This window comes from Lutjanus erythropterus, chromosome 17 (genome assembly GCF_056507025.1).
Source record: "Lutjanus erythropterus isolate fLutEry1 chromosome 17, fLutEry1.hap2, whole genome shotgun sequence".
Lineage (NCBI taxonomy): Eukaryota > Metazoa > Chordata > Actinopteri > Lutjaniformes > Lutjanidae > Lutjanus > Lutjanus erythropterus.
Genome location: NC_139333.1, coordinates 10,688,711 through 10,702,696, shown reverse-complemented (window position 1 = coordinate 10,702,696; position 13,986 = coordinate 10,688,711). Strand labels below are relative to the sequence as shown.

Here is a 13,986-nt window from a genome sequence, read left to right as displayed (position 1 = left end):
ATGAGCTGACATAGAAAAGGCACATATGTTAATTAATTATGACAGACATAAGAATGTTGTATCTTGTTTGAGCTTTAATTCACAATAAATTTTGTTAACATGTTTCTTACAATAGATGGAAAGAAAACAACATAAATGCCATCCTTTGAATTACTTTGATCCTTTTAAATTCTAAAAGCAACAAACTTCAGAGCATAAACATCACTACTGGATGAGGGTGGAGTCCACTTTTCTGCTAAACTTTAAGTTTTTGTAAGAACATGACTGTGCAGTGGAGATGATACTGATCAATAGGCCTTCTATGTACAGTAGAGCTGCAATGATTGATCGATTAATCCTTTACTCTCCATGTGGGGAAGAAGCTGTATGGCTCAGCTAGGCAACACCTGAGGTCTCCATGGTGGAGAGGACATATGGTTTAACATACATATGTTATATTTTTGTGTGTTACAAACTGTCTTCAGGTGAGAGGGGGACTCCTCATCTGTGGCTCTCCCTGATGTTTTTTTCCCATTTTTTCTCCCCCATGAAAACTTTTTTGGGGTGAGTATTTCATTACTCTTTTGAGGGTCTACAGGACAGGGGGTGTTGCACACTGTACAGACTGTAAATTGGGGCAAATTGTGATTATATATTAGGCAATACAAATAAAATCTGACTTAACAGCTTATCAGCTATTAAATTAATCACCAGCCATTTTGATAAATGATTAATGATTTGAGTCGCTTTTTAAAGAATTTAAGCTACTCAAATATATTTTCTGCTTTCTTTACTCCTCTGACAGTAAACTGAATATTTTCTATTGACCATTTATTGACAAATGATCGACAGATTGATCAATAATGGAAATAATTGCTACTTGCAGCCCTAGTGTACAGCTTTCAATCTTTCACCTCATTACCACAGAAAACTATTTGAATGCAGTATGATTTACTTCCTGCACATGTTTATTTTGGTATATGAATAGTGTGCTGTTAGAATAGCATATGCACTTTTCCAATTCAAATGTACCACACAGAGAAAACAGGCATGGAATTAACATTCCACCACCAAACAGACATCAACATTAGTCATTCTGCTGAAACCAAGCGCTGTGTCCAAAATGTCACGGATGACTGAGAACTGACTGGAAACTCGGTGAAGGGCACCACACTTGGCAGCTGCCACATATAAACACAGCAGAAACGCAGCCAATGTTTTACTGGAGAGAGATGACTCTATAACAGGTTGCAGACACAGTAGCTGTCACTGTTAAATAGAACATGTTTGTTGTGTTTGTCTGCACAGATGTATGGATAAACACTGATGTTTGGCGTGTATCTCTGGTTGAGGGCAGATCTGCTGTGTTTGATGTTTGAGTTCATCCCTCTCAGTCTTGCATAAGTTTGCGTTTGACAGATGAACTCTCGGATGAGAGGTGAACAAAAAGAGTTCCAGCGGCAGTTCGGGCCCTCAGCTCATACATGTCGTAGTCATGGGCCCACTCCACGTTGCCCCACTGCCGAATCTGTGCATGAGAAAAAACACATTAGAGGAATAAATAGAGAATAAAAAGACTGTCTGCAGGAAGAGTAGCAGGTCAACCTTTGTGTTTCCCCTGTTGTTACACTGAGGGCACAACATGCAGCAGTGCAAGACTGAAAGATCTTTTGTAGAATTTCTGTAAAAATATAAAACCAGGCCACAGAAGAGCAACGTCAGACACTTCACAGCACTTAATATTGGGTACATCCCAAGTTCTTTTACTTGCATCCATGCATCCTTCACTTTCATCTTTTCCTTATATTTTAGTCCTTCCGACCGAGGATTTATGGAGAGATGCAAGGAAACCATGCAAGGACATGAGGAAATCTATTTTAAATGGACATGGGACGTCCTTTCCTCTGAAGTGTCACATGAAGTGACGTCCGCTGTGATGCCGTTGGCAGCTGACCACAGCTGGATCAGCTCAGTCGGCTTTAACAGCTGTACAGACTTCTGATGGAGTTTGTGTCTGCATTCATGTGATGTACACTGTGTTAATACTAATAGAGACACAGTTATTATATGTTACCCATTTAAAAAACACCTGCACATGAAAAACAGCCTGAATTCTGCATTTAAACTGTGTCCTGATCAGATGCAGAATGCGTTTGTTATTTTTTGCATCTGTGTTTATCATCATCACTGAATAACTCAGAATATGATTCTGGTGTCTTTTGAACATTAGACATTATTTACCAAGTTAAATAAATGACAAATGATGAAAACGATAAATGATATAAAAACCACTTCTCACTGACAGACTCTCCTCCTCACTCCCCACACTTTACTAAGGTTGTATTTAAGTATGAGTGTTTTCTTTAATATTTTACTTTAAGGATTAGAGAAGCTGCTCCAGATGTTTACCTGTGCACAGCTCCTGTGCCAGGTGTGCAATTGCGCACTGCTTCTCTCCTGGGGAAGAGAGACGCTTCGACCTGTGATCCATCCACTATTACTCATTTTTAATAACTTGCCCACCAGATCTGCAGATTAACTGTAATCTGAGCATCACAGATTTACAATTATCGAGATTTTGTAACTGAAAGGTGGATCAGGATGGTGGATGTTTGTGTGTTTTAATTTGTCTTCACTGTAGTATCAAACTCCAGTCATGTTGTGATTTATCAGATCAGTCTGATCAGCTGCAACATCCAATCAGTAAATAAGGGGGTGTGTCAGCCCATTAAAAGACTTCCATGAAGGCTGCTCTTGTACATCCTCGCTCATCGCGTCCTCAGAGATCCCTCCTTGCTCATCGCCCCTCCGCGCCAAAATAAGAAACTCAGGACAGTTAGCAAGATGGCGGACCAGAACAACTTCTGGTTCAAGTGCGGAAATGAAAAATAAGAGGCTTGGGATGTGTCCACTGTGTGCTCCAGGTTAGGTTTTGTGGCAAATATTATAAAACCAGAAGAGGGCACTGTTCTTCCAGACAGAAAGAAACAAAGCTTTTTGAGCTTCTGGCTATCACAAACGGATGAGAGCAGCCATGTGCCATGTCTGTCTTGAGAACGACCACGACCCCCCTTTGAGTGAAAACAAACACCGTAAAAGCAGGCAGCCAGTATATGTGTCTGTGTCAAACACCTCATTACAGGTTAGTTAATGATGTTACTGAGTAAATAACAAGTGTCTGTAGATCAAAGTAATCTAGTGAACTGGCAAAGACCTTGGAATTTGAACTGACTGCAAGTCAAATTAGAGAGGCGGTGGCCTGACACAGGAGTAAAGTACCCAGATGGGCTACTCTCATCCACGGAGATGCCACATCACAACATCAATATAATACTGATATACTGTCCAGCATTGAGGCCAAATAATACTAAACTAAAAAAAATGATAGAAAACTCATTCTGCTTCTCTCCTACCTGGTATTCCTCTTCCAGTCTGGAGAGCAGCACAGCCTGCTCCACACTCAGATGTCTGTCAATAATCCCCATTGACAGCACAACAGACTTCAGCTGGGTGATGACATACTCAAGCCCTACACAGACAAAACCACATTACTGTACAGTATAGCTCTGCACTACTGCTATTACAGTTTATTACAACAGGATTAAATATCAGTATAACTTTCACATGACACCATTCATGTTTCTATTTCCACATTTTTGTGGTGTCGTTTACAGTTAGCACACAACCAAAATGAACACTCCTAACATTTAACATATAATTGCTTATCTTGAATCAGTTTGGAGATGTTTTACCTGTCAGGGACCAGAAGTTGTACGAATTCAGGTGTTGCCGGAACGTTTCTTTGGTTGCTTCTGGGATCTCAGGACCCAAAATACTGGATGAGGAGCCGATTGTGACGTTATATCTGCAATTGAGTCGTGGGAGATAAAGACAATTAAGAAAGAGCTTAATACAGTAGCTTAAGTTACAGGTGCTGGATCACCATCTTAATGTCTATGACAAAAGCTAAAGCTGCTGTTACCTGTTTTCAATCCAGTGCAGCACAGGGTCCCATTCATTCTTCTGCAGATCAACCAAACCGTACGGCTCATCTACTCTGTAACTACACAAAACATAAACACTGAAAGCCACAACTGTGAGCAATTTGCCTAAACAATGTAACAAATACCACACCTAAATGTCTAAGCAAATAACCAACAACATTTCAGTTCTAAGTCAAAAAGCTTAACTAAATCTAAATAATCAAGCTTATCTATATAAATGCAGGACAGATTATTTTTTCTGCAGCAAGCAAGTTGATTTTCTTATGTCTTTCACAATCATGAGTTTTTCCCTTCATTGAAAATATGGACATTTAATATCTATATTGTTACTGCATTCAGCTCTGTCTGCTGTCATTAAATGCATCAATGTGTACATAATTGTTATATTGCCCTTTAATCTATATTAAAGGAGCATTGCTAGAAAATTGCTCTGGCTATGTATGGATATACAGGACACTGAAAAGTGAATGTTGTTATTCAGAGCAAACAAAAAGCCTTGTTTTAAAAATGATAAATTTAATAAAAGGTTAATGACAGCAAGTAAAGGAGTAGTATACCAGACTGTATCAGTCTCCAGGTACTTCAGGGCAGCATTAATCATTTGGTCCTTGTTACGTTGGGTGGGATTGTCCAGAGCTGTGTTGCACAGTGTGGTCTGCAGGAAGAGAGCACCAATACTTTCGTTCAGTTTTTAGACAACCATCCTTTACAAGTCGCATGAAAAAATTAAAAACATGTCAAGAGCTTCATGTTTATTACAGCAACATTTTGTCTGAGAATCAGTTTACAGTTATTTCTTGAGTACAACCGTTATATCAGTGAAGGATCTGGGTTGCAGCTGCTCATAGAATAACCTATATTTCTTTATTTCACACACATGCAATGAATAAGGGTTTCTCATTGTTTTTGGAAACCATGTATCAGTTTTCTCATTGCAGTTTCCTACCTTTCTACTTGAAGAAATGCCCCATAGCCATTTCATTTAGCATACTGCATACTAAAATGTAAATTTATTTTCAATACACGAAGGGAACTCCACATATGTTGTGTATACAATTAATTCAGCCAAAATTCTGCATAATTCTCTCAGGAGCTCATCTACATATCAAGCAATCCTTAAACTTAATGATAAGAAACTCCAATTCCTGGTCAAATGCCATACCAGGTGCATGGTGTAGAACTTGAGCGTGTCCCTTTGTGCATCCCACTCGGTTGCCACAGCGATGGCCAGGGCTTCATTTGGCACTGTGAACAGCTTCCCTCCAGGAGTTTTCAGTTTCCTTCTGTCTAGGTTTATCTCATATACACCACCTACATAAAAATTGAACGGAAATATTATATTATACTGTATACATCATTATACTCTAATATGATTTATTAAAATAGAAGAATGACAAATACAGAAAAGGAGAATTATATGAGAAAATACTAAATGTGCTCTTACTACCATCAAAGAGTTAGAGACATTAACCATAGTCGAGAACATGTTTTCGCTTCAAAATTATCTTTACATCCTCAATCACAGAACTGTCACACTTGGACCTATTACATTTGACACTTACCTTCACCTTGGGATATACTGACATCTTGATAAAATCTTTTTCTTTCTGGAAACAGCAAAAAACATCACAGTCAACAGTCGCAGAGCAAGGTCAAGTAATAAAAATGTATTGCTGCAGCAGGAAGAGTTTTTATCCACATTATTCAATTTACCTTGTGTGGTTGTGGAGTATTTCAAAGCAATGCCAAAGTGCTGATTTCTTGGACATACTTTACTGAGTGACAAGGCATTTCCAAACTGACTCTGAAGTCTAATGAGGCTCCGAAACATAGCGGCGGTTGTGTGAAGATGCAATGTTTTGAAGAAAAGCTAATGTTAGCTGAAAAGCTAGCTAGTTACCTGTTTTTGTTAGGCTACCTGTTTCTGACCTCAGTTGGTTAGTTAATTGGATGCCACATTTTTATACAAGTGGATGCTTTTCATAGTAGCATCCATTCTTATTTATAATGTAGATTAAATGTATTAAGTCGCTATGCCTCTATTTACTGCCGCATATTTCCTCACATTGCAGCTCCTGCGTTCAAAAGCACGCGTGTGACCTTCTACGCTTGACAGATAGCGTCGCCAATTCCTTTAATGGTTGGGAAATGTAGTTTTGTAGGTGCTTCTACTTACTGTTGCACAACAGGAAGAGAACTACACCCAAGTATTCCCATAAAGCCTTCCGCGAGTCCAACCAATGAGCATTGAAGATCTTAGCATGTGAGCTCAGTTGACCAATCAGAAGGATGGATTCTGGTGCCAACAGCGCCGCGTCGAAGTCCACTTACTTTTCTGAGAGCTTGGTGCCCGGTGTAAACTAAACCGTGGATGAAGGCATCGGGGGGGAATTGAATGTTCTTGGACCCCTTTAGTTCTGGCCCATCTCTTCTTAGACGCCGACAGAATCTATCGTCCACTCGGCAATTGCCCGCGGTCGGTGCCCAGCCAGCGAAGCGGGAGCCATGCCTGTCCCCGCTGGATACCTCAGCGACTCCCCTGCTGCGGCCTTCGCATCCTCGGCCTCGCTTATCCCGCCGCCGCCGATAAACACCCAGCAGCCCGGTGTTGTCACCTCGCTGCTGTACAGCGGCTCCAAGTTCAGGGGCCACCAAAAGAGCAAAGGGAACTCGTACGACGTGGAGGTTGTTTTGCAGGTGGGGCTGTGAGGCGGATATTTCTCTATTCAGGCGAGCTGTCAGGGGCATTTGGTGATCTGTCAAACGGGCGGTGTGATGATTGACAGCTGGAAAATCAATGAGCTCTGGCCTGTTGTTGAGTAACTCGCCAAGCTAGCTGTGGATGTAGCACTACCAGGGACTGTTTACTAACTACCAATTCCAATTATAAAGACACATTTCATTTAATGTTGTCGCAAATACGACCTATTAGAGGTTTAATCATTTTCCGTCTCTGCATTTGTGGGAAGACTCTTGCAAACCTGCACGTTTATGGTTGTTTTGTGTGAGAGATTATTAGATATGAACTTCATAAAATCATTGTACAGATTCCTATTTATTCTCACTTGCATGTAGAATTGAGCCACACTGATTATTATCAGCCGATACTGGCCTATCACAGCTGTATCGGTCTATATCAGTATCTGCATAGATGTTTCTAATATGTGTAAATATGAAACTTTTTTGACAGAACAAATAGTTAATTTCCTAGTTTTTAGTTTCATAGGAAGTTCTTTATGTATATTTGATCCCTTTTCTTAATTCAAGTTTAACATATTTATAGGCCTATATATTTTTAATTCGATTTACATTATGAAAGTTTATTGTTTCAGTGGTTGATGTCAACAAAGTTTATTAAACTGTAGAATATGCTTCAGGTTTTTGATAAGCTGAGGGATCACAATACTGCAATATTTTTACTCCCTCATATCTTTATCCGCATCGACCCCTTGGACAAACTACGTAAACTGTCAGTTCAGAATTAAGTGCATAATTTTTTAAGTAAATGTTATTTCTTGTGTTTTCCTTTTAAGCATGTCACCATGGAGGATTCCTACTTGTGTGGCTACCTGAAGATAAAAGGACTGACTGAGGTGAGAGAAGTAATTTGCTTTATTAAGGCACAAACATGAATAATTAAGGCGAGGTCTGGCCACTGCTCATTGTGATTGTGTACGTTTTAAGAGACTGGCACAGTCTCGCTCCAGGCTTTCTCATTCTAGAGGATGTCGTGCTGTGCCACTACAGATTCAAGCACAGTAAGGCAGAACACACAGAACATGACAGAAAACCTCCTCTGAATCATAGGTGTGTAGTGCTGAACTGTCCTTTTTCAAAAACACCTATTTTCACATGAAATTGTAGAATAAACACAGGTGTTACCCATGATGCTAAGTAAGGTTCCGTTCCATTCAGGTCAAACAGAATCAAGGCGCTGCTATTGTGCACTTAAGCTCACTGGAAAGGCTCTGCTACACTAACTGGAACGGGACCTGTGTTTACCTACTATTTAATATCATTATGGCTGCTGTGAAAAACTGTTGAGCATAAATTTTACAGTGTTGCCCAGAAACATGTGAACTTAGCTGTTTACAGCTAAACTGTTTACCTAAACTGTTTACATGGTTAATGAAAATAAATATTTCACTAATATTCCCATTTACATGCAGCTCGATTGTGGAAAAGTGGAACGGCTGGGGCCGCTTGAGCAATTTGATGTCTTTGTGTCAAAACAGTAGGCTATTTTTTTTTAATTACCATCTTAACATCTTTTGATATTTGCCCAAATAAAAACCTTGTTGATATCCAAGTATCTCATAATATGTAAAAGTAGGTGTATTTCTCTGTCTGATAAGGGTTGGGTGTCATTCAGATTTTAACACTTCTGATTCCATTTCTGCTCATCAATTTCAGTTTTTAACAAATCTCGATTTGGAGTCTTTCACTGTCCTCTTGTGTTCTTCAAAGCAGAGTTGTGTGAAATGCTAATTACCACAAATAAATGTTACCAGCAGAAACATTGAACTAAGCCAACGTTAGTTAGGTAACTGTAATGACAGTGGTCTCTTTTCTGGTTTGTTCAATATTTTAGGGTTTACTTAGACTACTTTACTGTAACTACAGTATCCAGTCCTTGTAAATCATTTTGAAGCACAGCATTTGCTAAACTGAGGTGATTATTAACAAGATTCAGACAATTTGTGCTTTTCATGTGCTTGCCGGGCAACTTAGCAACAGCTGAGTAGGTTATCTGAGAATAATGCTAGACTCGTGATTTAATAAGACATCAAGTATTGAAGAAGCATTGGGAGATGGGAAGTCAAACATGTATGCATGCTTGCATTCTTCTCACATGTCTATAGGTGCAGACAGATAGCCTGTTCAGTATAAGATAGGTGTTTGCAGGACACGGTTTAATGGGAAGCTAGTGTGACTGAAATTTGCGAAGGAAATGATAGAACAGAATTGAAATTAAAATTATAATTCATTTAGAATCAATTCTTGATGCCCAACTCTAGTTCTGATCAGGATTTTTCATTTGTGCACGCATCTTTAACTCAGCTGTAGAAACTGTGGAAAAAACATTATTTGAGACACATGCTGAACGCACTGTATACATGTCCAAAGAATGCTCATAAAACATTAGTACTGGCATATCTCCCATGTTTTAATCAGAAAATGCTAAATTCAGAATGAGGCCTAATCCAGAATATCCAAATGGAATATGCTGTTTACACAACCTGTATCAAAATTCAGAATATTGTCATATTCTGAATAATGGTGGACAAATAGTATGCATGTATGGGAAGGTGTAGTCGGTAGATGTCAAAGTCAAACTGTTGGTATTCTAGAGCAAACAAAACACCACTGATTCTCTGTTGCATTTCCTCTCTCAGGAATACCCAACTCTGACCACGTTCTTCGCCGGAGAGATCATCAGCAGGAAGCGGCCATTTCTCACTCGGAAATGGGATGCAGATGAGGATGTGGATCGTAAGCACTGGGTAAGCTCATTCATTCATAATCTATGCAAGTCCTCTGCAGCAGGCTGCTTCACCGTGACATAATAATCCTTTTACTTTTTTGTGTCAAGGGCAAGTTCCAGGCCTTCTACCAGTACGCAAAGACGTTCAACTCGGATGATTTCGACTACGAGGATCTGAAGAACTCTGACTATATTTTCATGAGGTGGAAGGTAAGGTGCTGCCGAAATAGAGCCTGACCATATGTTGTGGTAAGTCACCTCTGACCTGCAGCTGCTGCTATTTCTAACCCCGTCCGTCCTTCCCTGTCAGGAACAGTTTCTGGTCCCCGATCACACAATCAAAGACATCAGCGGAGCTTCCTTTGCTGGATTCTACTACATCTGCTTTCAGAAATCCACAGCAACGATCGAGGGCTACTACTACCACAGGAGCTCTGAATGGTAACACAACACAAACACAAGCTACTGTGGGGGGAAGTTGAGTCATTTTACGAATCAGGACACTTGTGAGGGAACGGTTGCTGGATCAAATCCCAGACTGGCTGGAAGATCCGGATGGGGAAAGTCAATAACAGGCAGAATTTCCAGCTTTCTGCAGCTTCTGTGAAGGTGCCCTTAAGTCTTAATTTCTCTGTGGGAGCAGCCCCGATGATTAGTAGATGAATGTGTTTTTCCTGAACAGCCCCAGCTGAGTGTGTGTGTAACCGTATATGGACGAAGCACAACAATCTAACCCACAGTTTGTTGCATTTGATTTATGGCTGCACTGCCCGGTTATAAGCAAACTAAGGCCTGTCCGTACTCTGTCTTTAGTGTTTTCATTTTTATTTGACATTCTTTGGCATTTCTTTCAACTCCCTGTGCACATAATGCTTTCACTATTGTTACAAACGCCCTCTGATTTCATTCCATTGAGGTTTTTTTTATTCATTTCTCTGACCAAACACTGGGAAACAATTTTGTTTTCCTCTCTAGTCACAGAATATCTCCACTTTATGCCATTTTTAAAAGTGGAAAATAATGAACAGCCAGCACTTTTTTTCATGCTTACTATGAGGTTGGCATTTTATTTTATTAACAGCTGCGTACATGTTGTTCTGGACTCAGTAGTAGAATGTTTATAAGTTTGACTCTGTGGTCTCTGCTGCCTGTTACCACTATGCTCTAGTGTGAAACCTGCTAACCACAAATGAAGAGAAAAATGGAACATGAGCATCTGTCCAAACTATGGTTTGCCCTCAATTCATCTCATTCCTCAAGTATAAGAAACCATTGGCTGTCAGATGTCAACATCTATCTTTATATTGTAGAAAACCCTTTCATTTTGGGGTTTGGGGTTGGACTTGACACAGTTCAGTTAAAACAGTGTATCCTCTATGTTTGTGACCTTTTTTTTTTCAGATAAACCAATGGCTTAAGTATTCCTTTATTGGTTTAAAAAATTCTACTTCTTTTAATCCTTAAGATTTAAATTTGCAAGTGCAGTAACTATATTATACTATAACAAACACTCTTCCAGCTACAGAAGATCAACAGAAGAGAAGCTGGTGCGTCTGTGCAGCCAAACTCACATAGTTTTATTAAATATGTCAGTCAGTACTTTGTCTTTTTCCATCATGTTATGAGCAACCATGATCTGCTTTCATGCTACACATGTCAGAAGTATCAGAATCAGAAATGGTGTATTGATCCCTGGGGGAAAATTGTTTAAGTAGTGCAGCAATTAAGCATGTTGTTGTTGATTAATCTGTCGATTATTTTATTGATTAACCGACTAGTTGTTTGGTCTATAAAATGTCAGAAAATGGCCAAAAATGTTTATCACATCATATTCAGTTTACTCTCATAAAAGACTAAAGAAACCAGAAAATATTCAGATATAAGAAGTCGCAAAAAAAATAATACTCAAACCGAATAATGGAAAGTCAAAATAGTAATTTAATAATCGATTAATTAGTTAATCGTTGCAGCTCTAGGCACAAGTATTTCCCATACAAAATCACTGTGGCTGCTTCTTCTTGTTCTCTTCTTGTTAAAACTGATCCATTGTAAAACAGAAAATGATGAATGAAATTTTTGCCGAATGATGATTGTGGACATTGTTTTCTGATGGTTTCTTCACAGTAAAAGCCATCCCTTGTTTTGCCACTCGAATGGTTTTAATGTAAAGCAGTGGCAGTAGGGTGTCCTGTTTGCAGTAGCAGTAACTTAATTCAGCTTTAAGTTCGGAAGAGAGTAAACAATAAAAAGTGAAGCGGATATTGATGAGACTATAATTACAATGGATAACATGCATGTGAAGGGAGTTTGTATAGAAGGGTGAGTGAAAACTAGTATATAAGGAGGCAATTTCTGAACGTAAATAAATTGAATGGCTATAACAGAAAAATGTGTGACAAAACGGCATGGTAACTGAGTACTGTAGAAATGCAGAGATTCCCTGGCCTACAAAAATAATCACAATATGATTTTGTTACCATATCGTGCAGCGTTATGAATAAGCAAACATGCCGATACATAATGCACATGCTTTTTCAGATTAATGTTTCATAAGCTAGGGAGTTCGTGATTCCATGTGATGAGTTCATGACAGGATTGCCCTTTACATCCTTAACGTTTCTAACATGTGCCATGTACTGCTAACACCTGTACATATTCTAACATGTACTGTGTTGTTCCACCGCAGGTACCAGTCTCTAAACCTCACCCATGTTCCCGAGCACAGTGCAGCCATCTATGAGTTCCGGTGACATCGGCCAGCATCGTGGATCTTCTTTTTTTTTGATGGACAGAGACTTAAAGAAAAGCAGAGGTCTGCAGATGCTACTGAGGAGGAAAAAAAGAGAATGACTAGGGATGAGAATTTGGGCTTTGGAGAAGTGCAAACTCTTACATGTTTTTCCTAATGAGTGGACGGACGGCTGATTGACCATTGGACGGGATGTAGGACAAACGAATGTATGTACGGAAGAGAAGAGAGGAAAGAAAGAAAGGAAGAAAGTGCTGCTCCGCTCCCAGACTGGAGCTTGTAAAGTTAGAACCAGCAGCAGAGACTGGGTGTGGCTCATATAGTGTACCCCTTTCTTCATTTGTTTAAAAAGAAAAAAAAAACGCTTGGCGCTGCATCTCGAGACACTTTATAAGCTTAAACTGGGAATTCCCCCTTCTTGTCTTGCAACTAGAAATGTTTCCAGCTTTCATCCAGCCGACGTGGCTTGGGCAACGTAAACACATTTGACTGCGTGTTGGACAAGGACTCCTCTGAGGAGTCCACTTTTACAAACAGTAAATCACCAAGTCTTTGTGGGAGAAAAGCAAGAGAGAAGTTTGGGTTCATGATTGAGTGGAGCTTTAATCAGCCCATAAGCTAGAATGACAGTATTTTTTTAAAGTTAAGCTGGTTCTTTGTTTGCCCGCCGAGAGGATATTTTGTTATTTTACTCTAAATGATGGACGCAGAGTGGCACTTTTTAAAGGCTGAAGTGTGAGTGACACACAAAACCCGTGTCCATAAAACTGCTTGGGAGATTATTATCACATGTGATTGCCGTGGATCTTGTTTTATTCAGTTACATTTGCACAAAGATGGATTTTATGTTACTAATGCTTGCAGTCAGGATTTTACACTCACAAGCATCAAGGTGGCGGGTCAAGCTGTTTGACTAGTTTTTAAGAGTTTGACTGTGTGTGTGTGTGTGGGGGGGGGGGGTTAGAGCCAAAACAATCACATAAAAGTATTACAAAAAGAGAGCATATTTTTACCCCGCACTCTGCGTTAAACCAAGAGCTTTTTACTTCCTCATGTGTCATTTTAAATTAAAATTCCCCCCACTACCCCTACATTTATGTCTCCTCGACTATGCAACACTTTCAACATAGCACTCTCCGAACGTGAAACCTTCAGTTTTCAGAGACAGAATTTTATTCTATCCTTATAGTATATGAAAAAAAGAAAGAATCTATCATCATTATAGGAAATATTTTTGTTAAATTGCCTATGAAAACACTCCCTAATCATGTTCCCCTTCCATGTGATGGTGCCATGTTTCTAAAGATTATCAGAGTTGTATTATAACAGATCAGATGTGTGTTTGTTTGAGATAAGCCTGGATTTGATTGATGGTGTGACTGTAAAGAATGGATTATGAATTTTAAAAAAATCATATCAAAACACCACCCACTGTGTCTTCCTTGTTTAAATGTACCACATCATGTTTTTCATGTTTAATTCCACAGGTCACATTGATTGTATACTTGCTTTGAAGACTAAAACAAACTGAATTGAACAAAATCTATAATTATAGTCTGTCAACACTGATAACCTTGATGATGATTTCTACCCTTCACTGCCCTCTGGTGTGTAAAAACAATTTGTACAGTGCACGGAGAGTCAACAAGATTGTTAAGATTATTAGAGCTACAAAAGGGAGACATGCACAAGAAGCGTCCTCTAACTCAGCTTGAAGCTACTGACAATAGACAAAAAATACCTAGAATTCTTGCTGTTGTTAAATCTTG

At 39.3% G+C, this 13,986-nt stretch overlaps 2 protein-coding genes across 2 annotated transcripts; one reads left to right on the top strand and one right to left on the bottom strand.

Moving 5' to 3' along the window:
- Positions 1 to 54: 54 nt before the first annotated feature.
- Positions 55 to 6,112, bottom strand: atpaf2 (ATP synthase mitochondrial F1 complex assembly factor 2). Its single transcript, XM_084740081.1, has 8 exons — positions 5,697 to 6,112; positions 5,546 to 5,590; positions 5,146 to 5,294; positions 4,541 to 4,638; positions 3,962 to 4,042; positions 3,732 to 3,844; positions 3,393 to 3,508; positions 55 to 1,507 (listed from the first exon to the last, which is right to left on the bottom strand). The coding sequence occupies exons 1-8, from the start codon at positions 5,812 to 5,814 to the stop codon at positions 1,370 to 1,372; spliced, it is 858 nt and encodes a 285-aa protein (XP_084596207.1). The 5' UTR covers positions 5,815 to 6,112; the 3' UTR covers positions 55 to 1,369.
- A 148-nt stretch (positions 6,113 to 6,260) lies between these two features.
- Positions 6,261 to 13,127, top strand: LOC146311759 (glucose-induced degradation protein 4 homolog). The gene is made up of 6 exons (XM_084740082.1): positions 6,261 to 6,680; positions 7,517 to 7,576; positions 9,380 to 9,487; positions 9,577 to 9,678; positions 9,779 to 9,909; positions 12,155 to 13,127. Exons 1-6 carry the CDS (start codon positions 6,489 to 6,491, stop codon positions 12,216 to 12,218), a joined length of 657 nt encoding a protein of 218 aa, XP_084596208.1. The 5' UTR covers positions 6,261 to 6,488; the 3' UTR covers positions 12,219 to 13,127.
- Positions 13,128 to 13,986: the final 859 nt, after the last annotated feature.